Here is a 27488-nt window from a genome sequence, read left to right as displayed (position 1 = left end):
TGATTGATGCAAGCTCAATCTCTAGGACCATGCTTCAACTATAGTCTTCCAGCTTTTGGTCTAGCCTTTGGATAGCTTTTAATGTTGATAACCATCAAGAGGTTTGTTCATATGAATGGATGTACATAGTCATTTAAATGGGACAAGCTGCAATACCGAGCATGACCATTCATTTTACCAGGTCAGACTCCCACCAATTGAACACTGCTATAGATAATTCCCTGAGAACCCTTAAGACCCTTCATAAAGACATTGATGTTTCATCAGTAAGGCTCCCATCCTCATCACAAGAAAGAGGCCACGGTGCTTACACCATCACAGTCATTCACCCCTATGGAGGAATGTGTCTGGTACTGTAGCTCGAACCTTAATGGGCCGTCAGGGTTCAAGAATCCGTTGAGTAGTAAAATACTGACCGGAAGGCCGAGGGCCATGTAAGAGAATGCGGTTGTAGAGTTCTTCCTGCTTCCTATAATCTTTTGATAACAGTGAATGTGATGAGGAAGAGCTCATAAATAAAGCTTCAAAAACATTTACCTGCAGACTAATAGAACCCTGGGAAAAGCTCAATTGGAATGTACAGCACATGTACAAACAGGGCAAGCCGAACATCTGCTTCCCAGCTAATGGGATGCAAGAACATGAATTGATATTCCCCAGGATCTTATTAAGAATCGAGTTTGTAAGACATAAGCAGCTACCCACTGTGGACCTTCTTATCTACATGCAGCCTTCTATAGAGAAGACGTCCCCGGATAATATCCTTCTTATTTGTAGACTCCACCACATCTGTTATTGCATCAAGGAGCCTTCATCTGATCAGAGGCACCAGAATATTAGTAAAATATGTCAAGGCTTTGACATACCTGACATGTGTAAGGATCGGGTTCTCCTACGGGTGAGGAAGCGCACGGTTCTAGTTCACTCTGGTTAAGAGTAAGTGGGGGTTTCACGGCTGCCAAAGCAATCAATGGCCATTATTCCCGATATGTCCGTATTCTAGATATATTAGGTGCAATTTATTCTTGGTGTGAAAGGAAACATTTGCAGTATTCCACTGGTGGGAAGATGGATTGGTGCCAATTGGTGGTTTAATGGTGTTTTTGTATTGTTTTTATAGCTTGGCCCTATTATACTGCTCTGAAGTTTTTATGATCTGTGGCTGAGAGTGTAGGGTTATTTTATGGAATTCAAGGGGAAAGAAATTGAGCATAGTCTAGACCAACTTCTCAGTGGGAAGACGTGTAGAGTCTAGTGCAGCTTCTCCCTTAGAGAGGGCCGGCATAGTTAGGCCTAAATCTCAGTATCTCTTGGGGCTGAATAACTCTTGTAGAGAATCTGCTCTGTACTTTTCATTTTTCCTCATCCCTTCCTGAAGAAGGGTATGTGCACACTGAGTAATTTTGACCGAAACTCCACCGGGGATTTCTCAGCTCGCAGACTGCACCGGGCGCGCGTGTCTCTGCCCGTGTCATAGACTCCATGCTATGCACGGGCAGATTCTTTCATGCGTCCAAAGAAATCAAATAAGCCATAGCTATTCTAGAATTCGTCAGGGCTTCAGGCCAGGTCTAGAAACCTGATGTCTCTTCATGTACATTATTAGCCAAACCAAAGAAAATTGTCCCAACATTGTTTGTAGGTAAGAAGGATTAAGCTCTTGGTTCTGGTACTGTATAGGGGATCTGTAGGAGGTACTGTATGGGGGGCATCTGTAGTAGGCACTGTATAGGGGATCTGTAGGAAGCACTGTATAGGGGATCTGTAGGAGGCACTGTATGAGTGATCTGTAAGAGGCACTGTATGGGGGATCTGTAGGAGGCACTGTATGGGTGATCTGTAGGAGGCACTGTATGGGTGATCTGTAGGAGGTACTGTATGGGTGATCTGTAGGAGGCACTGTATGGGTGATCTGTAGGAGGCACTGTATGGGGGACCTGTAGGAGGCATTGTATGGGGGACCTGTAGGAGGCACTGTATGGGTGATCTGTAGGAGGCATTGTATGGGGGACCTGTAGGAGGCACTGTATAGGGGGATCTGTAGGAGGCACTGTATGGGTGATCTGTAGGAGGCACTGTATGGGTGATCTGTAGGAGGTACTGTATGGGTGATCTGTAGGAGGCACTGTATGGGTGATCTGTAGGAGGCACTGTATGGGGGACCTGTAGGAGGCATTGTATGGGGGACCTGTAGGAGGCACTGTATGGGGGACCTGTAGGAGGCACTGTATAGGGGGATCTGTAGGAAGCACTGTATAGGGGGATCTGTAGGAGGCACTGTATGGGGGATCTGTAGGAGGCACTGTATAGGGGGATCTGTAGGAGGCACTGTATGGGGGATCTGTAGGAGGCACTGTATGGGTGATCTGTAAGAGGCACTGTATGGGGGATCTGTAGGAGGCACTGTATGGGTGATCTGTAGGAGGCACTGTATAGGGGGATCTGTAGGAGGCACTGTATGGGGGATCTGTAGGAGGCACTGTATAGGGGGATCTGTAGGAGGCACTGTATGGGGGATCTGTAGGATGCACTGTATGGGGGATCTATAGGAAGCACTGTATGGGGGGATCTGTAGGAGGCACTGTATGGGGATCTGTAGGAGGTACTGTATGGGGAATCTGTAAGAGGCACTGTATGGGGGATCTGTAGGAAGCACTGTATAGGGGATCTGTAGGAGGTACTGTATGGGGGGATCTGTAGGAGGCACTGTATGAGTGATCTGTAGGAGGCACTGTATAGTGGGATCTGTAGGAGGCACTGTATGGGGGGTTCTGTAGGAGGTACTGTATGGGTGATCTGTAGGAGGCACTGTATGAAGGATCTGTAGGAGGCACTGTATGGGGGATCTATAGGAAGCACCGTATGGGGGGATCTGTAGGAGGCACCGTATGGGGAATCTGTAGGAGGTACTGTATGGGGGGGATCTGTAAGAGGCACTGTATGGGGGGATCTGTAGGAGGCACTGTATGGGGGGATCTGTAGGAGGCACTGTATGTGGGATCTGTAGGAGGCACTGTATGGGGGATCTGTAGGAAGCACTGTATAGGGGATCTGTAGGAGGTACTGTAAGGGGGGGATCTGAAGGAAGCACTGTATGTGGGATCTGTAGGAGGCAATGTATGGGGGATCTGTAGGAAGCAATGTATGGGGGATCTGTAGGAGTCACTGTATGTGGGATCTGTAGGAGGCACTGTATGGGGGATCTGTAGGACGCACTTTGGGGATCCGTAGGAGGCACTGTATGGGTGATCTGTAGGAGGCACTGTATGGGGGATCTGTAGGAGGCACTGTATGGGGGATCTATAGGAAGCACTGTATGGGGGGATCTGTAGGAGGCACTGTATGGGGGGTTCTGTAGGAGGTACTGTATGGGGGGATCTGTAAGAGGCACTGTATGGGTGATCTGTAGGAGGCACTGTATGGGTGATCTGTAGGAGGCACTGTATAGTGGGATCTGTAGGAGGCACTGTATGGGGGGTTCTGTAGGAGGTACTGTATGGGTGATCTGTAGGAGGCACTGTATGAAGGATCTGTAGGAGGCACTGTATGGGGGATCTATAGGAAGCACCGTATGGGGGGATCTGTAGGAGGCACCGTATGGGGAATCTGTAGGAGGTACTGTATGGGGGGATCTGTAAGAGGCACTGTATGGGGGGATCTGTAGGAGGCACTGTATGGGGGGATCTGTAGGAGGCACTGTATGTGGGATCTGTAGGAGGCACTGTATGGGGGATCTGTAGGAAGCACTGTATAGGGGATCTGTAGGAGGTACTGTAAGGGGGGGATCTGAAGGAAGCACTGTATGTGGGATCTGTAGGAGGCAATGTATGGGGGATCTGTAGGAAGCAATGTATGGGGGATCTGTAGGAGTCACTGTATGTGGGATCTGTAGGAGGCACTGTATGGGGGATCTGTAGGACGCACTTTGGGGATCTGTAGGAGGCACTGTATGGGTGATCTGTAGGAGGCACTGTATGGGGGATCTGTAGGAGGCACTGTATGGGGGATCTATAGGAAGCACTGTATGGGGGGATCTGTAGGAGGCACTGTATGGGGGTTCTGTAGGAGGTACTGTATGGGGGGATCTGTAAGAGGCACTGTATGGGTGATCTGTAGGAGGCACTGTATGGGTGATCTGTAGGAGGCACTGTATGGGGGACCTGTAGGAGGCATTGTATGGGGGACCTGTAGGAGGCACTGTATAGGGGGATCTGTAGGAGGCACTGTATGGGGGATCTGTAGGAGGCACTGTATGGGTGATCTGTAAGAGGCACTGTATGGGGGATCTGTAGGAGGCACTGTATGGGTGATCTGTAAGAGGCAATGTATGGGGGATCTGTAGGAAGCAATGTATGGGTGATCTGTAGGGGGCACTGTATAGGGGGATCTGTAGGAGGCACTGTATGGGGGATCTGTAGGAGGCACTGTATAGGGGGATCTGTAGGAGGCACTGTATGGGGGATCTGTAGGAGGCACTGTATGGGGGATCTATAGGAAGCACTGTATGGGGGGATCTGTAGGAGGTACTGTATGGGGGATCTGTAAGAGGCACTGTATGGGGGATCTGTAGGAAGCACTGTATAGGGGATCTGTAGGAGGTACTGTATGGGGGGGATCTGTAGGAGGCACTGTATGAGTGATCTGTAGGAGGCACTGTATAGTGGGATCTGTAGGAGGCACTGTATGGGGGGTTCTGTAGGAGGTACTGTATGGGTGATCTGTAGGAGGCACTGTATGGGGGATCTGTAGGAGGCACTGTATGGGGGATCTATAGGAAGCACTGTATGGGGGGATCTGTAGGAGGCACCGTATGGGGAATCTGTAGGAGGTACTGTATGGGGGGATCTGTAAGAGGCACTGTATGGGGGGATCTGTAGGAGGCACTGTATGTGGGATCTGTAGGAGGCACTGTATGGGGGATCTGTAGGAAGCACTGTATAGGGGATCTGTAGGAGGTACTGTAAGGGGGGGATCTGAAGGAAGCAATGTATGTGGGATCTGTAGGAGGCAATGTATGGGGGATCTGTAGGAAGCAATGTATGGGGGATCTGTAGGAGTCACTGTATGTGGGATCTGTAGGAGGCACTGTATGGGAGATCTGTAGGACACACTTTGGGGATCTGTAGGAAGCACTGTATGGGGAATCTGTCAGACGCACTGTATGGGGGGGATCTGAAGGAAGCACTGTATGTGGGATCTGTAGGAGGCAATGTATGGGGGATCTGTAGGAAGCAATGTATGGGGGGTCTGTAGGAGTCACTGTATGTGGGATCTGTAGGAAGCAATGTATGGGGGATCTGTAGGAGTCACTGTATGTGGGATCTGTAGGAGGCACTGTATGGGGGATCTGTAGGAGGCAATGTATGGGGGATCTGTAGGAGACACTGTATGGGGGATCTGTAGGAGGCACTGTATGGGGGATCTATAGGAGGCACTGTATGGGGGGGATCTGTAGGAGGCACTGTATAGGGGATCTGTAGGAGGCGCTGTATGGGGGATCTTTAGGAGGCACTGTATGGGGGATCTGTAGGAGGCACTGTAGAGGGGAGGGATCTGCAGGAGGCACTGTATGGGGGGGATCAGTAGGAGGCACTGTATGGGGGGGATCTGTAGGAGGCACTGTATGGGGATCTGTAGGAGGCACTGTATGGGGGGGGATCAGTAGGAGGCACTGTATGGGGGATCTGTAGGAGGCACTGTATGGTGGATCTGTAGGAAGCACTGTATGGGGGATCTGTAGGAGGCACTGTATGGGGGAATCAGTAGGAGGCACTGTATGGGGGATCTGTAGGAGGCACTATATGGGGGATCTGTAGGAGGCACTATATGGGGGATCTGTAGGAGGCACTGTACGGGGGATCTGTAGGAGGCACTGTATGGGGGATCTTTAGGAGGCAATCTATAGGGGGGATCTGTAGGAGGCACTGTATAAGGGGGATCTGTAGGAGGCAATCTATAGGGGGGATCTGTAGGAGGCACTGTATAAGGGGGATCTGTAAGAGGCACTGTATGGGTGATCTGTAGGAGGCACTGTATGGGGGATCTGTATAAAGCAATGTATTTGGGGATCTGTAGGAGGCACTGTATGTGGGATCTGTAGGAGATACTGTATGGGGGATCAGTAGGAGGCACTGTATGAGGGATCAGTAGGAGGCACTGTATGGGGGATCAGTAGGAGGCACTGTATTGGTGATCTGTAGGAGGCACTGTATGGGGGATCAGTAGTAGGCACTGTTTGAGGGATCAGTAGGAGGCACTGTATGGGGGATCAGTAGGAGGCACTGTATGAGGGATCAGTAGGAGGCACTGTATGGGGGATCAGTAGGAGGCACTGTATTGGTGATCTGTAGGAGACACTGTATGGGGGATCAGTAGGAGGCACTGTATGTGGGATCTGTAGGAGGCACTGTATGGGGGGGGTTCTGTAGGAGGCACTGTATGGGGGGATATGTAGGAGGCACTGTATGTGGGATCTGTAGGAGGCACTGTATGGGGGATCTGTAGGAGGCACTGTATGGGGGGATATGTAGGAGGCACTGTATGTGGGATCTGTAGGAGGCACTGTATGGGGCATCTGTACTGTACTGTTTCAGAGGATCAGTAGGAGGACTTCTCTTACATACTGTATCTGGAACTGTGATGTTACGTGGAAGAATCTGTAGAAATCACTCTAGTTGGTTTCATGAGCTGAGGTTCTGAATGGAGTTATCTGTGCGAGGACTTCTGGTGGGTATGAGGCTGTGGGGCAGTATAGACATCTGTATAGACAATCCAATTGGTATCTAGGGCTAATGTGTTGTATGGGGGCATCTTTAATGTCTTATAGTTGTTGTCTGAGGTGCTGTACAATGAAGAGCACTCTAGTATGGGTAATCTGTGGTAGGCACTATACTAGGTAGCTAGAAGTGATGTACTGTAAGGGGGCATCTGTTGGGGACACTATTGTTAGGGGGCATCTGTTGGAGGCTTATAGATGGTATGTGGAGTTGAGATGCTGTATGGGGGTATCTATGGGGTGCTACATTTGGGGCATCTGCAGGAGAAGGAGACTTATAGTTGGTATCCGGGACTAGCATGGTGTGGGAGGCTTCTAGTTGGTATCTGGAGCTCAGGTGCTGTATGAGGGCATCTGAGACACTAGATATGAAGGGGGGGGGGTACACTTTTTGTACTGGACCGATAAATATGTTATTCCAGCCCTGATAACCCTCTACCTCCCACCTGCCTTATCCCCTTTTATACCATAAGTCATGGTCCCATCTGTCCATGGTCACGAGCTATCTTTGTGGATTTGCGATACGTCTTTTTCATGACATTTCAGATAATAATGTGTACACCGGGAAACTACAGAATCCAACAAAGCCGGCATTATTATCAGCTTAGCAGCCTCTACTCATAGCCGGAGAATTACCAAATACCAGACCTTGTTTGTGGCTTAACGTGTAGATTCCAGAACGGCTGAGGTCACAGCGTCTTAGGGTTTCTTCTACCACCATAAAACACACTTGAAAGCACAAATCTAGGCATCAAGGCTTCTATAGACACTTAGGATTTCCAAGGTTAGATACTTGGGATTCAATGTAAAGAAGGCGTTCATATAAGACCGCTTCATCCTTGTCAAAAGTCAATGACAACCTTGGACAAAATATCTTCATCTCGGTTTGGCCATAGACGTAATTAATAAGATTTACAATGGATACTTGACCTGATATTGTATGGATCAAATTATAAGGTATAAATCACTGAACCATCTGCGGTCCGTCCCTATTCTCCTTCTATGAGACATAGGGGACATCTCTCAAAAACAGCTCTCTACTCTGTGGCAGTCAACGATCTGGCTGTCCATTCAATATACAATATATACTTACAGTATCACTGTCACCCAATATCACACAGTATGGCACAGACACCATACAAAATAGGATTAACAAAGTTAGTGCAAACTCCCTTTATATCAGACTGTACTGCTTTAGTTTATGTCTCTTAATATAAATGATGTATGCACAGATAGTACTTCCTCCTTATCTCTCCTATAAATAGTGCAGGGATGGATATTGCTGCCTCACTAGCTTTCCTAGCTATAAATAAGCAAATATAATACTGCCTCCAACCATCCCCTGTATATTATATAGGCACATTTGGTTCTTCTATTGTCCTTTCAATGATGGAGGTAGAGCTAATACTGTCCCCTCGCTTCCCACAATTAATAATGGCGGCACAGATAATACTGTCGCCCTGTTTCTTGCTATAAATAATGAAGTCACAGATAATACTATCTCCCTGTTTCTTACTATAATTGATGGTGGCATAGATAATACTGTCTTCCTGTTTCTCACTGTAAATACTGGAGGCACAGATAATACTATCTCCCTGTTTCTTACTATAATTTATGATGGCACAGATAATACTATCTACCTGTTTCTTACTATAAATTATGGTGGCATAGATAATACTGCCTCCCTGTGTCTCACTGTAAATACTGGAGGCACAGATAATACTGTCTCCCTGTGTCTTACTATAAATGATGAATGCTCCCTCTGTCTTACTATACATGACATAAGTCAGATAGTGCTACCTCCCTGTCTCAGATGGTACACGATATAGGAACAAACAGTAAGTCCTCATTCTCTAGCCCTATAAATGATGTCAGTATAAATAGTACAACTTCTCTGTCTTTGCATCGAAATTGTGTAGCCACAGGTAACACTCCCCCTATTTAAAAAAAAAAAAAAAAAAAACACGCTTTACGACTCCTGCACAAATATTGAGTTGAGTGCAGAATCCAATAAAGTCATTGTGGTCTCACTAAGCCCCTATATGCTGATTTCATACACACAGAAGTTTTTACAGACCCCTAAGGAGTCTGACACAACAAAAGTGCATTGGTTTTAAGAAGTCGTTGCTTTCAGAGATAATGAAGCCTTATACTTCACCTACAGGAGTATTACCAGACCAGACACGGGAAGCTTTCTCATCAATCATTAAATGGTTGTTGATCAGTATTATGTGTCCATAATGAATTGATGTGTTTTATTAAGTCAATTTTTTACTCTCTTTTTTTCCGCCTCATAGAAGTAATCATAAAAAATAATAATGGTAGGTTACATAACACAAAGATTATCATAACTTACACCCAGTCCACACAGCTCATCAATACTAACAACATTCATTATGATGAAAGGTGAGAAGGTTCTTCTTGACGCGTTCCTATTACCTGCTGTTAAATGGGCGGCATGGACCATGATGCGGACTCCAGGCTTCAGCTCGAAATGAACCATCTCTTGGTTGAGCTTGTTGATGAAAAGATCACAAATCTAAGAAAACACAATAATAAGACCAGAGGTTAAAACACAGAAGAAATTAGTGCAGATGTTGGAGGAAATTTAGATTACACAAACAAAACTGGCATTCTCCATAGCTGTCCATACATCTTTAGGCCGGGTTCACACTACGTAAAAAACACGGCCGTATTTCATAACAGCGGCCGTAGATGAGCAACTACTTATTTGTGTAATAACGGCCGTTGATTGTGCAACTACTGTCGTTGTTATGAAATACGGCCGCGTTTTTTACGTTGTTTGAACCCGGCCTTAAACGGCTGAAGACCACCTCCTCACTTCTGTCGAAATTTTACGGTCAGGAAACAATGATCAGGAATCCTTATAGGAGGCTTCAGAAAATCACAGTGTTTCCTGACTATAAAAACGAAGGGGGAAAAAATACAGTGGAGTACAGGTAAGGAAATCTCGGCACTACCAGTTGAACAATTGTTTTGCCATTCGACGGTGTGGAGACACCAATTGGCTCCTGACCCAAAGTCTTATGTTGTTGCACAGCAGTATACTGTAAGTCCAATGGTACGCTTCACAAGAAGGAATTGCGGCACTCACCGAACTTGTAGACTTGAAAAACTTTATTTAGTTAAAAGTAAGGTATTAACCCCTGACAGGTGATCGGGGTACAACCGTTTTGCGCTCACAATCTAGATAGTTTCCTCTTGCCCATAGAGCAATCATAGTGCCACATTTAACTGTATGTTCTCTGATTAGGAATGGGCAAGCATCAGCACCTGGCGGCACTTGCCTGGTTGCTGGTACTGCAACTGTCCGGAATTCTGGATGCCTCCATAGGGTTTTATGGGGTGTTCGTGCCGGAATTATGAACAATTTGAAAAGGTCCTATAATTTCTGGGCCTATTTTTTGACATGGACAACCTTCAGGATTTATTGATAAGAAATCCGGATATATTGTGAAGGGGGGGTCTTAGTTATCCCACCCAATTGATCCATACACTGTGATCGCTTAGCCAAGTGTGTATGTGTTTTCAATGGAGTGAGGGGAGAAAGATGACTTCAATGGAAACATATCTATATAGAGTCTGGAAGCCACCAAACACATTAGGCTGTTGTCCATTCCCACTGAAAGTGGTGGGTTTGGCCAACAGTTTTCGAATTTGGATAGCTTAAAGTGTACCTGTCATTAAGTACACTGACCCGATCTGCATGAAATCCATTCTGCGGCCAAAAGTTAGATGTCCATGGATATGACCATGCCGGACTGATTCCATCCACAAGCCCTACTGCATCAGAATGAGGCTTGTGCACAGAACCGATCTGGCATGGCCGTATCCATGGATACCCGAAGCGTAGTAGATACTTGGAACTTCCAGCAGATGTAATTGGTAAATCTACAATAACTAAATGTAAAGCTGCTTGGGATGCTTGGGATAAACACATATCTATCCTAAGATAATAAGAAAGGAAATAATATAAGGGCAGACTAGATGGGGGGATTTTTCTGCTGACACTAGTCTATGTTTCTGGGATTTTATCAAACTGGAAAATAGCACAAATTGCAGCAAATGCAGCAAAAAACATATATCAGAGACCAGGGAGTGATTTATCTGTGTACATTGTTACTATCCTACCTTATCTAGGCATTTGGCAGTACAATAGTATGGGGCAACAACTTGCCTGTTCTTTAAAATGATCATGAGATGACTCTGCTCAATCTGTCCCATACTATACAGTAAAGCTAATATGTGAACAGTAGAAATGCTTGAAATTAATCCAAGTAACAAGAAGAACAAAGTAACCCAAAGGAGATGCCGACCTTGATCAAACTCATCATTTCTTCCACGAACGGTTTACAGAAAACATAACACTGGAAATGTCGACCCTGTGGGTAGCTGCAGGTAGAGAGGGGTTTGGTGCACATCTGTCTGACATAAAGCAGAGTTGTTTTTCTTGACATCTGTGGATTATGATGTTCAGCAAATGGCATAAAATGTTAAATGTGATTATGCAAACTCACAAGCATGATTTTATTTGTCTTGTGTGAGACAAATCTATCCATCTGCTGGAACACGTCCATGGGGACCTGAAGGAAGAGTGGTAGCGGCTGCAGCTTTTTTGTTTTGCTTGTCAAAGTATTTCTCTTAGTTTTTATATAATTCAGTAAAATAAATTGTGGAAAATAGTAAAAATCTAAGTTGCAAAAAAGCATAAAATACAGAAAACTCCAGAAGACAAAAAAAAAAGACAATGACATTAACCCCTTGCGCTGTGTTTACTAAAGGCTATTAGGAAGACCCGTACAATGGATGGCCAACAACCATCACAAATTCAGTCAAATTTAAAAGGTTTTATTAATTTACTAAAAGGTATATCTGGAAGGGTATATGAATGTCTGTTACAAAGCAGCGGGTGTGGTCCTACTGTATTACCCTATTAGTTTGGCTTTGAGCCACATTCACAATGGAGTTCAACTACCCTCTAGGTCTTCACCTTTGACTCCACTCAAGGATGCACAAGGTGGATTTTGCTGCTCAAGGGTACAGGTTGCTCTTCAAGATTGGTTCCTCTGTGGGTGGCATCTGGCTATGCCTTTAGGTGGGCCCATGCACCCCCTAGAGGACAGAGGAGTAATAGCAGTAAAGAATCCAGCATGTTAGTCCAATAAGCAGGGGAGAAAGGTACAGACAGGAACCCAGTGTCTGTCTCTTAGGCCATGTGAAAGGAGGGAGTGTAGCTTTTGTTCAGTATACATAAATCAACCAGCAAAGTCTACATCCACTTCCATTAGCTAACGTGTGTCAGCTATGGGTCTATTGTGGTGATTGTGGCACCATGTAGCATTTAAAGGAGAAGTCCAGGCAAAATTTATTTTTTAATATGTTATTACATAAAGAAAGTTAGAAAATTTCTTATATACACTAATTATGTGAAATGCACATAAAGTGCTATTTCCCTCAATTTGGTAGATCAGGCAGGCTTCAATTCTCCTAAAAAAATTTAACTTCGCGAACCAGTTGTAATTCCTATGAAGTGTCCAGCAGGGGGCGCAGTGTATAGAGAAATGACATTGTAAGAATAACTATATCACAAGTGCCAGCAGCCCCATCCACGGCACATAGGAAAGGGCTCCTGGAACTTGTGGTGCAAATGCCCCCATTCAGCTGCCTCCCCCCACGCCAGCAGCCCCCATTGAACACCCCCACCCCCTAAAGACCCACTGGCACTTGTAGTGCGGCTGCACTACTTTGCTTATGTAATAACATATTAAAAAATACATTTTGCCTGGAGTTGTCCTTTAAGAAGGTTTACTCAAGACTGTGTCCTGTCTTTCCTGAGGGGGAATATGAGGGGGAAAAGGAAAATTGTCTAGCCAGGAAAGGGAATAGCTGAGCAAGCACTCATTTTGCCCTGAGTTGTGATGGCGTCATGACTCGAGGAAAAATGCTGTTCTGGGCTGAAGGACAGGCCACTCAGCCAATCAGTGAGTGGAGCTGTGTCCTGCCCCAGTCACTGGCTGGCTAAGTTAGCTGTCAATCAGCCAGGTTGTGACGTCGGCTGAGAAGAAGATCCTGGAGCTCGGCAGGGGTCCTGGAGTGGTAATCCAGTGCTGGAAAGGCACGGGGACAGGTAAGTAGTGATGGTTATGATGTCCCCCCCCACCCCTGCTTTAAGACTTCTCCTTTAACTTGAAGCTGATGGTACAGTAGCTCCTCTGCAGGTGGGTCAGTATAGTTGATACTGCGGTAGGATGTCAGTTCAGTTTTATTTCTTCCAGTCCTTGTAATGATAGTACTGTAGGTATTCCTAGGTGCTCTATTAAGAGGTTTTTTTTTCTGAAACTAAAAAGTTTTTTTTATTTCGTAAACTGCTAAATAATTTATGATATAACTTTCCGGTTGAACATTTTAAAGGTTCCTGAACAATTAGGGGGCAAAATATTTGGCGCATCACACACTTGAACTTTTGATCTTCTCTAAGGGTTGAAGTCCTATAGAAATAATTAGCACTCGGGACTATTTTTGGTTCCACCACTAACTCTTCTTCATCTTCAGAATTAAATGTGTTGTCAGGAGAAGGAATAATCCTGTAATAGGGCTCATTTTTCATGAGTCATTTTTCACCAAGGACAAGAAATGAATAGTAACATCTAATTAGCGAGAAAGATTAATATTCCCGTGATTAGTGATAGACACTTAAGTTTGATTTAGGTCAGCGGTTGCGGCGGAGTCAACTTACAAGAGCCAACTCAGCATTTAAACCTTCGGTGATTTTGCCAGAATGGGCCCAGAGAGACCCTAATCCATGGTCCCACACCTGATTCACTAGTGCGTTTGGATTTTCTTATTAAGCAGGATCTAGGTCGAAGATATTAAAAGCAGCATAACAAATTAGATAATGTTTTATTGCAGATGTGGAACGTGTCCAATTTCAGCAGTAATTATTTCGGAGCTCAGAGAAACATCCCGAGATTTGTCCTTCATCACGCGCACCTATTATACGGGGGGAAAGAGTTTCTTGTACTTATTCGTCATGCTATTTTATGATGAAGATGCACAGTATATGGAGTGTAGGGATATCATGATGTAGATGCAGCATAGGTTAATGTGCCATCTCGCCAAGGTAAGGCTGGGTATTTGTTCTGTGGTCCCACATATTAATTAGATGGCAACTACATGCAGATATTATTCAAAGTTCTGAGCAGAGACAAGTGGTGGCCACAGGGGTCTGTTCTGGGTCTTGTTTTATTTAATATGTTTGTGAGTGACATAGGAGAAGGGTTGGTAGGTAAGGATAGTGACAATGGAGAAGGTTTGGTAGGTAAGGATAGTGACATAGGAGAAGGGTTGGTAGGTAAGGGTAGTGACATAGGAGAAGGGATGGTAGGTAAGGATAGTGACATAGGAAAAGGGTTGGTAAGTAAGGATAGTGACATAGGAGAAGGTTTAGTAGGTAAGGATAGTGACATAGAAGAAGGGTTGGTAGGTAAGGATAGTGACATAGGAGAAGGGTTGGTAGGTAAGGATAGTGACATAGTAGAAGGTTTGGTAGGTAAGGATAGTGACATAGGAGAAGGGTTGGTAGGTAAGGACAGTGACATAGGAGAAGGGATGGTAGGTAAGGATAGTGACATAGGAGAAGGGTTGGTAGGTAAGGATAGTGACATAGGAGAAGGGTTGGTAGGTAAGGATAGTGACATAGGAGAAGGGTTGGTAGGTAAGGACAGTGACATAGGAGAAGGGATGGTAGGTAAGGATAGTGACATAGGAGAAGGTTTGGTAGGTAAGAATAGTGACATAGGAAAAGGTTTGGTAGGTAAGGATAGTGACATAGGGAAAGATTTTGTAGGTAAGGATAGTAGCATAGGAGAAGGGTTGGTGGGTAAGGACAGTGACATAGGAGAAGGTTTGGTAGGTAAGGATAGTGACATAGGAGAAGGTTTGGTAGGTAAGGATAGTGACATAGGAAAAGGGTTGGTAGGTAAGGATAGAAGCATAGGAGAAGGGTTGGTGGGTAAGGACAGTGATATAGGAGAAGGTTTTGTAGGTAAGGATAGTGACATAGGAGAAGGTTTGGTAGGTAAGGATAGTGACATAGGAAAAGGGTTGGTAGGTAAGGATAGTGACATAGGGAAAGATTTGGTAGGTAAGGATAGTGACATAGGAGAAGGTTTGGTAGGTAAGGATAGAAGCATAGGAGAAGGGTTGGTGGGTAAGGACAGTGATATAGGAGAAGGTGTGATAGGTAAGGATAGTGACATAGGAAAAGGGTTGGTAGGTAAGGATAGTGACATAGGGAAAGATTTGGTAGGTAAGGATAGTGACATAGGAGAAGGGTTGGTGGGTAAGGATAGAAGCATAGGAAAAGGGTTGGTAGGTAAGGATAGTGACATAGGAAAAGGGTTGGTAGGTAAGGATAGTGACAGGAGAAGTTTTGGTAGGTAAGGATAGTGACATAGGAGAAGGGTTGGTAGGTAAGGATAGTGACATAGGAGAAGGGTTGGTAGGTAAGGATAGTGACATAGGAGAAGGGTTGGTAGGTAAGGATAGTGACATAGGAGAAGGTTTGGTAGGTAAGGATAGTGACATAGGAGAAGGGTTGGTAGGTAAGGATAGTGACATAGGAGAAGGGTTGGTAGGTAAGGATAGTGACATATGAGAAGGTTTGGTACAAGGTCTGTGGGAGACCTCATGCTTGCATGTTATTATCTATTACACGTGTCTATTCATTTAGTGTAAAGTGTAAACCCGGCCATGTTGGGCAGCATTGTTCAACCCTGTAATGCTCGACAGCAGATATCAGGGTGGGGAAGGGTTGGCGAGTTGGAATTCAACTTGTCGTCTCCTTTTGGTTCCTTCATTGCAAACCCATGCACGTATGTTAATGATGGGATTGGGAGAGAAAGTTATTGCCCAAACAAGTGAATTGGGAGGGCAGAAAATGCAATCACACCTGGGTAATGGAGCCTAAGGGGGCCTGAAAGGAGCTTCACTTCTGAAGGTACTGGGGCTAGAAATTCTTATAGTTTTGCATTGGTGTCCAAGTTATCTTTCTAGCTCCTAGCCACATAGCATCCTAGGAGATCCAGAATGCAGTGAAGCTTGATTTCACAGAATGCACTGCAAATAAAAAAAATAAATAAAAAACTTTTCCTCCATTTAAAATGTGCAGAATCACAAGGTACAATATAGGCCTCTATAATCTTGTGGCCGCTATATAACCACGTCCATGGTGAGGTCCAATGCACAAAAGTAAGATGATTGAGTGAAGCTGACGGCCAGACGACTGCCATGCATTTTCTATCGTTGCTTATCCCTCTTGGTGATGAGCACTTGCTATCTGTTCTCTTTCTTTATGACTGCTGAGACTTAGGGATTACATAAGGAAAAGATTTCTCAGGAATATAATATTCAAGCCGGGCCAGGAGGGATCTGCCTCCACGTCCTTGCATGCAGCTTTGAATTGTATTTTACACAATTGATAGGTGCTGGAATATAATCATGATATAAAATGACTTCTCTCGTCTTATTGCCTTACATACAGCAAGAGCGGCCGCGGTGATGTCTGAGCCGGTCGTCATGAGAATTCAGACAATTTATTTAGGAGGAACGGATATTGTGTCATCTAATGTGATCCTGACGCTTTGCCAACTCTCATAGTATGCTCAAGTTAACATGATGGTACCTGCTAATTCTCTACTGTGTGTGAATTATACTGGGGATGAAGGGGCCTTCCAGGTAGAACGGATATATTGTGTAATGCTTGTGGTCATCCAGATAATATGGAATATAATATTTAGTTAACAAAACAATAAAATACATAAAGGGGTAAAAGCACAACATGTTTCTAGGCCAGACTGGCCACTTCCTCAGGTGCATGTGCTTACACCTGAGGAAGAGGCCAGCCCACCCTGGAAACACGTTGTGCTTTTATCCTTTTGTGTCATTTATTGTTTTGTAAATTAAATTTTATTATCTGGCCCTTGTGGTGGATGACCTGCCCCTACTTACCTGTGATTGGATAGAGTGGATTGAAGGCGTGGTTGCCATGACTAGAGATTATAAGTCAAACCAGAATCTTCCCCAAAGGACAAAGTCTAGTGTTGAGCAGATCTGTCAAACTGTTTGGGTCGGGCAATGTTCTCCGGACCCAAATGTTTGACATTTGATTTCCCAAGGCTGCAGAAGTTGGATGCAGCCCTATGGCTGCCAGTAAAACATGGATACAGCTAAGGGTCTATTGCAGTATCCATGTTTTCCACGACTAGAGAGCCATCTAACTTCTGAAGCTGCAGGGAAACAAATGATGAGCATTTGGGTCCGGAGAACGCTGTCCGACCCAAACAGTTTGACAGGTCCGCTCAATCCTAAAGAAGACCCATCTATAGACAAAGAGAAAGGGCTAAGTCCATGGCCTCTCCCTCCACCAACAAGTGTCCTTCTCTGTACTGATGATGGGCAGGTACCCTGAAACAACTGTCTATGGATGGCGGCTTCTTCCTTTTGGAAGTGATTCTAGCTTGGCTGATATCCGTAGCCATGTTTCAAGAATATTTTATGGGTTGGACATTTACATACAGGGAAGCTATTTACAGGAGGCACTGGGGAGACAATTCCCTTCCTTCTGGAGAAGATCTAATTTGTGTAGGAATAAGACAGCAGCGCAGATATTCTAATCTTGTCTTAAGGCCTAAAGTATTACATGGCCCGAGTCAAACTGTGAACGAGCGCTGTTCTATCTATCTATCTATCTATCTATCTATCTATCTATCTATCTATCTATCTTTATACATAAAGAGATTACAAAGAGAGAGAGAGAGATGAAACAACTGTGTTTCCTTTTCCCTATACTGCTCAGGTGGCTGTCACAGTGTTGTTGTTTCCCAAAATGACAGAGTTGACCAGGTGAACCAGAAGTGAGGATTTTCTTCAGCTTCAGGGAGTAAGGATGTACTGCAAATAAAGGACCAATTTATGTAATAGAAACCTATTACATGAAAGCTTAGATTATGGGTAGGAACTCAACAAGATTACATTTTCTTTAGTACCCCTTTAAGTTTATCCTTATCACTACGACATAACTTGTAAGAGATTGTTTGCTCATTCATTGGCTGAACATTGGCCCTTTTATAAGGGCCCCTTATTGGGAACAAGAGTTCCAAGAAACATTCTTTTGCCCGACGATCATCTCTCACAGATCTCGTAAATCTTCTCTTGTGTATCAGGTTTATTTCAAGACAATACAGCATTAGGAATGAACAAATCTCAATTCTGCGCAGTTTCCTGGAGGTATTCCTGGAGGAAAAGGGAGCTGGTGAATTTTGCAGATTTTTTTTATTTTTTTGCCAACCGGGATGCTCCGGTAACATTTATTTTCTTTCAAATGAACTGGTGTCAGAAAGTTATATAGATTTGAACTTTACTTCTATTTAAAAATCTTAACTCTTGCAGTACTTATCAGCTGTTGTATGTCCTGCAGGAAGTGGTGTATTCTTTCAAGCATGACACAGTCCTCTCTGCTGCCACCTCTGTCCATGTCAAGAACTGTCCATGTCAAGAACTGTCCAGAGCAGTAGCAAATCCCCATGGAAAATCTCAATAACTTTCTGACAGCTGATTTGAAAGAAAACTTATTTTGTACCCCTTTCAAAAATGCTGGAAAATCCTTTCAATATTTCAGAATCTTTTTTTTTTTTTTTTTTTTCAGAATTTTTAGAATGACCATTTTTGAATTCTACCTCAAACGTTTATCACCATATACTTATTACTGCTCTGTTATCTGACATCTGTTCCTGAACCTACCATAAACATTAGCTTATGGCCAAGAGTTCGCAATACACTAGCTAACAGTCTCCATTACAGAAATGAAAGGGTTTATTGAAATCCCACCTAGAAGTGGGCGGTTTGGGTGACTTTATAGGCGTTTCCAGGACAGGGTTTAAATGTCCTGAATTTGGTGATTTAAATGTAAGTATAGGAGAGACAGATCACTGCTCTCAGGGAGACCAGCCAAACTCTAACACTGCCGGCTCAGAGAGGAAGCGCTCAATGCAGTGAAATCCTAGGTGCATTGCCCCCTAGGATACATGAATATGCAAAAGAAGAGCCCATGGAGCCTCATCGAAGAGCCTCGAAAAACAGGACTAGCCAGATATCCCTCCGGGAAGGACCCAGCAAAGGGGTGGCTCCTGTAAGGAAACCACCTTATTAAGTGGCCCTATAAGTCAATGTAATGACAAGGGAAAAACCAAGGCCAAGTATCCATCCACATACAGCTGTTTCAGGGTGTTGCCCCTCATCAGTGTGGAGTAGGATCCTGGCTAGGTGGGAGCAATGCCTAGTAGAGCCATAAGTATAGGAGAGGGATGTACAGAAATAAATGAGCGGACGTGTTGAAATCCAAGGATATCTTAAGAACGTCAGATTCTTTTAGTCAGTTCTAAGAACCGGTTACGTACCAAGAACACATGCATCCTCCCTGAGATGAATACGATTTATTTCCTGAAATTCCAGATATGTCTTTCTGTCTCGTACACCCATGGCCAGAAAATTTTCATATCAGTCTGAGCGCGGTTCCCCAGGCACATCCATCAGAGATCATGGCAGCTCAGGTTCTAGTCACAACGAAAATGCAAGTGTATGTTTTGATCAAGGCCGCCTCCAGTGAAAGGTCTTATCAATTATTTCTCGAGACCTGATTTAAAATACAGCCGAGGCCGAGTATTCTTAGTTCTGTAGTGTGCAGGTGAGGAGGATGACAGCGGCTCGTCAGCAACTTTGGATCAGAGGACTTTCTGTTCCATGCAGAACAAGAGCCATCAAGAATTAGCTTGACTGACCTGAGTCCCTTCAGCTCCGCATGAAGACTGGCTCCTCATGAAGCTTTAAACACAAGACCTTCTGGATACACAGAAGTAGTAGTGCTGAGTGTGTCAGACGTAGGAGATATGAGGCTGTCACTTGGCACATCTCATCACGGTAAGTACCATGTCTTATCTGTTTTTTATTCCCTATAGAATTACTAATAAATTGTCCATACAACATCTACCAATAATGGCCGGAGTTACAACAGGGTGCAAGAATAGCCTCATGTTGGAGGTAGAGTAAACATTTAAAGGGGGTTTCTGAGAATATAATATAGTGGTTGCCAATAGGTAAGGCTCCAGCCTGGGAATGCACCCAAACTAAGCGGGGATTCACAAAAGTGGCACATTTTGGATAAACCGGGACCCTTTTGAGGTCCAGTTCTTAAAGGGGCACTATGGTAAAAAATAAAATCGATCAACTGGTACCAGAAAGTTATGGAGATTTGTAAATTACTTCCATTTCAAAATTCCAAGTCTTCCAGTACTTATAAGCTACTGGATGTCCTGCAGGAAGTGGTGGATTCTTTCCAGTTAGACCCAGTGCTCTCTGCTGCCACCTCTGTCCATGTCAGGAACTGTCCACAGAAGAAGAAGAAGTTTTCTATAGGGATTTGCTGCTACTCTGGACAGTTCCTGACATGGACAGAGGTGGCAGTAGAGAGCACTGTGTCAGACTGGAGAGAATACACCACTTCCTGCATGGCATACAACAGCTGATAAGTACTGTAAAACTAGTGATTTTTATATAGAAGTCATTTACAAATCTGGATAACTTCCTGGTACCAGTTGATTTAAAAAGTTCCCATTTAGGATTGTACTACACAACCTGGGACTGTTGAAAAAAATGTCATAGTGATGGCCTATCCATGATTAACAAGGGTTGGACTATTAGAGCACCTACCAGTTGAAGGACTGCTGTTATCAACATCATAGTCACCTCTATTACTTAGACACAGTGTCATACATTTGGTAATACCATCTGGAACAGTCATTCAATGTAGCTTAGTTCTAATTAAATAAATAAAACTATGCTGCAGTACCAGGCTTAGCCACAACAGACTGTCCGGCGCTGTGCCTGATGAACATTGAAAGAAATATCTCTGAAAGTGTGTGTATAAAATATATGCATGCAAATGAATCCAAAAATATGTCCAGCTAGTTTCTATGCTTCAAATCCAACCTTGATGGGGTAATGTTTAACCTTGAGAAGGAGTGTGGAGACTTATAGACCATTCATGGTCCACAGAGGATTCTGGGGAAAAGAATATGCAAAGCAGCTCTCTTATGCTACCTTTTGGAGGTAGCTTTCCCTTCAAGTCAATGTTAATGCTCCTTTAAGAAGCCTTGGAACATTACTAGGGATGTGATAAGACAAGCCAGAATACTTCCTCAGAGGAAGGACTGACCTATCTGTACACAGATGTTTCAGGGTTTTTGTCTTTTGTTAGTACAGAGTAGGGGGCAGGCTGTATACAGAGCAGGGTACAAGTCCCCAAATAGCTGTCTAAGTAAGGGTCACTTCACTTATTATGGGGAGTTCCTGGCTTATTAAATTTATACTGTGTATAGGCAGTCAGCTGTCAATCAGAAGCTGGAGGGCGGGGGGAGGGGTGTGGCAAGAATCCTATTCTCCTGCATATTAGGAGAACAGCTGAACAGAATGATGCCAGTAATCTGTAACCGATCTGTTCAGCATTTCTGTCACTAGTTTATGCTGCCATCATTTAAGGCACCATAAACCTAGTGACAGATTCCCTATAAAAGAAGACAGAGGGAGAAGTGGTAAAGAATCCATCATTTGTTTGGTCACTACAAGGAAATCAAAATTCTTTTTTTTCCGCAACATATTCAGCTCTGCTACATCTCCACATTGTAATATGGAACACATAATTCAGTACACAAAGCCATTGTTATATGGAACACATAATTCAGAACACAAAGCGTCTGTAGAAGACATGCTTCTTACCTGGGACAGATCATCTGTCTTCTTCTTATTCTCCTCAGTGCCATCCTGGTAGGGAAGGATGAAGAGCTCCGCTGTGGTGGGGAGACCCGGCAGGACAGCGACTAAGATCTGCTTACTGCTCACGCCTGTGGCCTGTGTGAACACGTGTCAATAAGGATGTTTAACGTTATAATCCAGAGACAGTGAAAAATAACATTACCTTCATATCTTAGATATGGGCCTGTAGCTATAACAAGGGAAGACAGGTTTTTTTTTTAATTATTATTCTTCTTATAAAACTTTTTACACTGTATTTATACAGCTATAAATGTGGTTTTTAGATACATCATATCAGGCATGTAAAGAGGATGTGTAGGCCATATACTTCCCCAGCCTGCGGGCCCTCCAGATGTTGCAAAACTTCAATGTCCAACATGCACTGATCATGATATAATGGGAGTTGTAGTTTAGCAAGAGCCACAGGTTGGGAAACACTGCCATAAACACAACAGTCGCTACAGCTGTTGTAAAACTACAACTCCCATCATGCCCTGACAGCCCACGAGCACTGGGGACAAGAGGCAACCTCTTGTGGCTGGAGGCAGAGCTATTGGCAGGGCGGGTAGCCAATGGCTCCTCGCTCTGTCGATTACAGCGCCACATTTAACTGTATGAGCATGCAGGAGTGCATACAGTTGAAGAGCCAAGGACAGCAACTGTGGTGCTGATGCTGGCCGTGTCTTTAAAAGCACGGTGGCGCCACCTGAGACCACCAAGTAGCCTCATGGATGAAGCGCCCCTGAATGAGAGAGAATAAAGAATTCTACAGTCATGCATGGCTGATAACTGGGAGCAACAGATAATATTAGATAACAGAGACTCGGTTTTTCAGGTCGAGAACTAGTTAAATGGACTTGGCAGGGGTAGAAGGTGAGAGGAATCAGGTTGGATCATTATGTGTATGAGCAGAGAGCACGCGGCCTCCCGACTGTGCGCTGTTTGACGACTGTAGGTTTAAACCTTCACCGTTTTAATTAGCAGCCGGGATTCAGGTTCAAACACAGCTGGCACCTCGGCGTCACAAGCCGCACCTGCTCCCCGGAGGAGCCGCTCTGGGATTAGGAGACGGCTGATTCATTAAAGGCCATGGCTAGCTTGGCTGAGCATCCAGGTCGCCCCCGGGTACAGCGGCAGAACGCACCCTATAGCTGCCGGCTCTATGGATGGGAAGCAATCGCAATAGAATGAAATAAAAAATTTAGTAAAGCTGGAAGAGCGACATTCTCCTCCGCAACAGATTCCCACAGGTCTTCAATAATGGAGCAAGATGGTTAAAAAAAAACATTAAAAAAAAACACAATGTAAATTAGGAACCAGGGGTGACAGATGGACGGCGGCAGGAAAGGGCACATCGGTGTTACTGGAACATGTTCCTTAATCTCTCATCTGGAAGGACGCAGCGCCGAAAAAAGGAAAGTCCCCGGTTACTTAGAGGTTTTTGGTTTTGTCTCGAAGAAAGGAAGAAAATGTCATCTGGAATAGATTGTGGGGAAAATGCTACTTGTCTGCATCATATGTCAGTAACTATCTATCTATCTATCTATCTATCTCCTATCTATCTATCTATCTCCTATCTATCTATCTATCTATCTATCTATCTATCTATCTATCTATCTATCTATCTCCTATCCATCTATCTCCTATCCATCTATCTATCTCCTATCTATCTATTATCTATCTATCTCCTATCTATCTATCTATCTATCTATCTATCTATCTATCTATCTATTATCTATCTATCTATCTATCTATCTATCTATCTATCTATCTATCATCTATCTATCTCCTATCTATCTATCTATCTATCTATCTATCTATCTATCTATCTATCTATCTATCCATCTCCTATCTATCTATCTATCTATATATTATCTATCTATCTCCTATCTAACTATCTATCTTCTATCTATCTATCTATCTCCTATCTATCTATCTATCTATCTATCTATCTATCTATCTATATATCTCCTATCCATCTATCTCCTATCCATCTATCTCCTATCTATCTATCTCCTATCTATCTATTATCTATCTATCTCCTATCTATCTATCTATCTATCTATCTATCTATCTATCTATCTATCTATCTCCTATCTATCTATCTATCTATCTATCTATCTATCTATCTATCTATCTATCTATCTCCTATCTATCTATCTATCTATCTATCTATCTATCTATCTATCTATCTATCTCCTATCTATCTATCTATCTATCTATCTATCTATCTATCTTAAGTTTCCCACCAACAAAGAATGGAGAGGAGTATAATATTTATATTTATGGTTGGTAACTTCACCTGTGAGAGACAGAATTTATAGAACATTCCAGATCACATTGAAATAAGTATCTGATTACTGACCAACCAGTAGGAATTCTAGCTCTCAGAAACATGTTAGTTTCTCTTTAATAAGCTCCTCTTACTCTGCACTCATTACCTGGATTAATTGAATCTGTTTTACCCTGTTACTCAATCAGTCATACTCCAACCTCTCCACCATGGTCAAGACCAAAGAGCTGTCTGAGAACAAGAGGGAAAAAAATTGCAGACCTGCACAAGGCTGGGATGGGCTACAGGACAATAGGTATGCAGCTTGGTGAGGAAATTAGAACTATCAGTGAAATTATTAGAATATGGAGGAAACACAAGTTGACTTTCAATCTTTCTTGGTCTGGAGCTCCATGCAAAATCTTACGTCGTGCGGGAAGGATAATTCTGAAAAAGGTCAGGGATCAGCCCAGAACAGAAAAGGGACAGGATGACTGTACTGCATAGAAGGAAGGATGGATGGGGCCATGTATCGCAAGATTCTGGCCCCCCCACCTCCTTCCCTCGTTAAGACCATTAAAAACGTGTCATGGCTGTGTCTTCCAGGAACACAATAGCCTGAAACACTCAGCCAGGGCTACTAAGGAGCGGTCCGTAAGATGTATCATACGGTCCTGGAGTGGCTGCCAGTGTCCACACCTGAACCCATTAGAAAATCTATCGAGGGAGATGAAACTCAAATGCAAATTAATTATTTAAAAAATCATACAATGTGACTTTCTGGATTTTTTCTTATAGATTCTGTAGGTGAAGTGTACTTACGATAAAAGATACACAACTCTCTATTGTTTGTAGGTTGGAAAACTTGCAAAATTGGCAGTTTATCAAATGTCCCTACACTGTACCCCCTCTGTACGGTAGTTATCCACCATACTGTATGTCTCACTGTTGTTAGGCCCCATACTGAAAAGGTCCCCTGTTGTTCCCCCCATACTATATACCTCCCTCCCCCCTCCAAAGTTGTTCCCTCATACTGTTACCTCCCTCCCCCCTCTGTAGTTATTCCCCCATACTGTATACCTACTCCCTTTGTAGTTATTCCCCCATACTGTATACCTCCCTCCCCCTCTGTAGTTATTCCCCCATACTGTATACCTCCTCCCTCTGCAGTTATTCCACCATACTGTATACCTCCCTCCTCCCTCTGTAGTTATTCCCCCATACTGTATGCCTCCCTCCCCCTCTGTATTTATTCCCCCATACTGTATACATCCTCTCCCCTCTGTAGTTGTTCCCCCATACTGTATACCTCCCTCCCCCTCTGTAGTTGTTCCCCCCATACTGTATACCTCCTCCCTCTGTAGTTATTCCCCCATACTGTATACCTCCCTCCTCCCTCTGTAGTTGTTCCCCCCCATACTGTATACCTCCCTCCTCCCTCTGTAGTTATTCCCCCATACTGTATGCCTCCCTCCCCCTCTGTATTTATTCCCCCATACTGTATGCCTCCCTCCCCCTCTGTATTTATTCCCCCATACTGTATACCTCCCTCCCCCTCTGTATTTATTCCCCCATACTGTATACCTCCCTCCCCCTCTGTAGTTGTTCCCCCCATACTGTATACCTCCTCCCTCTGTAGTTATTCCCCCATACTGTATACCTCCCTCCCCCTCTGTAGTTGTTCCCCCCATACTGTATGCCTCCCTCCCCCTCTGTACTTGTTCCCCCATAATGTATACCTCCCCCTCTGTAGTTGTTCCCCCATACTGTATACCTCCCCCCCTCTGTAGTTGTTCCCCCATACTGTATACCTTCCTCCCCACTCTGTAGTTGTTCCCCCATACTGTATACCTTCCTCCCCACTCTGTAGTTGTTCCCCCCATACTGTATACCTCCCCCTCTGTAGTTGTTCCCCCATACTGTATACCTCCCTCCCCTCTCTGTAGTTTTTCCCTGCATACATATACCTCCCGTCCCCCCTCTGTAGTTGTTCCCTCATACTGTATACCTCCATCCCCCCTCTGTAGTTGTTCCCCCATACTGTATACCTCCCTCCCCCCTCTGTAGTTGTTCCCCCATACTGTATACCTCCCTCCCCTCTCTGTAGTTTTTCCCTGCATACATATACCTCCCGTCCCCCCTCTGTAGTTGTTCCCTCATACTGTATACCTCCATCCCCCCTCTGTAGTTGTTCCCCCATACTGTATACCTCCCTCCCCCTCTGTAGTTGTCCCCCCATACTCTATACCTTCCTCCCCCTCTGTAGTTGTTCCCTCATACTGTATACCTCCCGTCCCCCCTCTGTAGTTGTTCCCCCATACTGTATACCTCCCCCCTCTGTAGTTGTTCCCCCCATACTGTATACCTCCCTCCCCCCTCTGTAGTTGTTCCCCCATACTGTATACCTCCCCCCTCTGTAGTTGTTCCCCCCATACTGTATACCTCCCTCCCCCCTCTGTAGTTGTTCCCCCATACTGTATACCTCCCTCCCCCTCCCCTCTGTAGTTGTTCCCCCATACTGTATACCTCCCTTCCCCTCCCCTCTGTAGTTGTTCCCCCATACTGCATACCTCCCCCCTCTGTAGTTGTTCCCCCATACTGTATACCTCCCTCCCCTCTGTAGTTGTTCCCCCCATACTGTATACCTCCCTCCCCCCTCTGTAGTTGTTCCCCCATACTGTATACCTCCCTCCCTCTCCCCTCTGTAGTTGTTACCTCATACAGGGCCGTATTTTCCACTAGGCACCCGCAGGGAACACTTTTTTTATTATTTTTTTTCTTTTAAAAGCCCTTAAGACGGAGCGGCCGGGAGCAGGAGCAGGATGGGCAGGCAGGCTGGTTCCCTCCCCCCATGCAGCGCCAAGGTCCGGGGATGAGCTTCCGGCACACACAGCCTGACAGAGGCCGGAAGCTCACGGATGCAGCCCTGCGATGCCCGATCTTCTCTCCTGCTTGGCGGCACTCACGTGATGTGACGTCATCGCCGAGCAGGAGAGAAGATCTGGGACCGCGGGGCTGCAGCTGTGAGCTTCCGGCCTCTGTCAGGCTGTGTGTGCCGGAAGCTCACCCCTGGCCCCGCACCCCGGACCTCGGCACTGCATGGAGGAAGGGAACCAGCCTGCCTGCCCATCCTGCTCCTGGCCGCTCCGTCTCCCCCCCCCAGCCTCTTCCCCCTGGCCCCCCGGCCTCTCCCCCTTCCCCCCAGCCTCTCCCCTGCCCCCCCCCCAGCGTCTCCCCCTAACCCCCAGCATCTGCCCGCCCCCCGGCCTCTCCTCTGCCCCCCAGCCTCTCCCCCCTGCATCCTCAGCTGCTCCCCTGCTGGGGGGCAGCGCCTCCCCCTAACCCTCAGCCTCTCCCCTGCCCCCCAGTCTCTCCCCCTTCCCCCCAGCCTCTCCCCTGCCCCCCAGCCTCTCCCCCTGCCCCCCAGCCTCTACCCTGCCCCTTCAGCCTCTAGCCTGCCCCTTCAGCCTCTCCCTTTAACCCCCAGCCTCTCCCCTGCCCCTTAGCGTCTCCCCTGACCCCCAGCCTCTCCCCCTGACCCCCAGCCTCTCCCCT

The 27488-nt window shown here is 45.2% G+C and overlaps 1 protein-coding gene across 5 annotated transcripts in view; it reads right to left on the bottom strand.

Annotated features, from left to right (window-relative positions):
* LOC138799057 (VPS10 domain-containing receptor SorCS1-like) overlaps positions 1 to 27488 on the bottom strand; it is a 473569-nt gene that overhangs the window by 10637 nt on the left and 435444 nt on the right. For all 5 annotated transcript variants that reach the window (XM_069979808.1, XM_069979809.1, XM_069979810.1 and 2 more), the window contains exons 23-24: positions 21626 to 21757; positions 9215 to 9314 (exon numbers count right to left, since the gene is read on the bottom strand). In XM_069979808.1, the coding sequence (XP_069835909.1) occupies positions 9215 to 9314; positions 21626 to 21757 (232 nt within the window). The remainder of the gene's footprint in view (positions 1 to 9214; positions 9315 to 21625; positions 21758 to 27488) is intronic.

This window comes from Dendropsophus ebraccatus, chromosome 8 (genome assembly GCF_027789765.1).
Source record: "Dendropsophus ebraccatus isolate aDenEbr1 chromosome 8, aDenEbr1.pat, whole genome shotgun sequence".
NCBI lineage: Eukaryota > Metazoa > Chordata > Amphibia > Anura > Hylidae > Dendropsophus > Dendropsophus ebraccatus.
The sequence above is the reverse complement of the archived record's forward strand: the minus strand, read 5'-3'. Positions and strand labels throughout refer to the sequence as shown.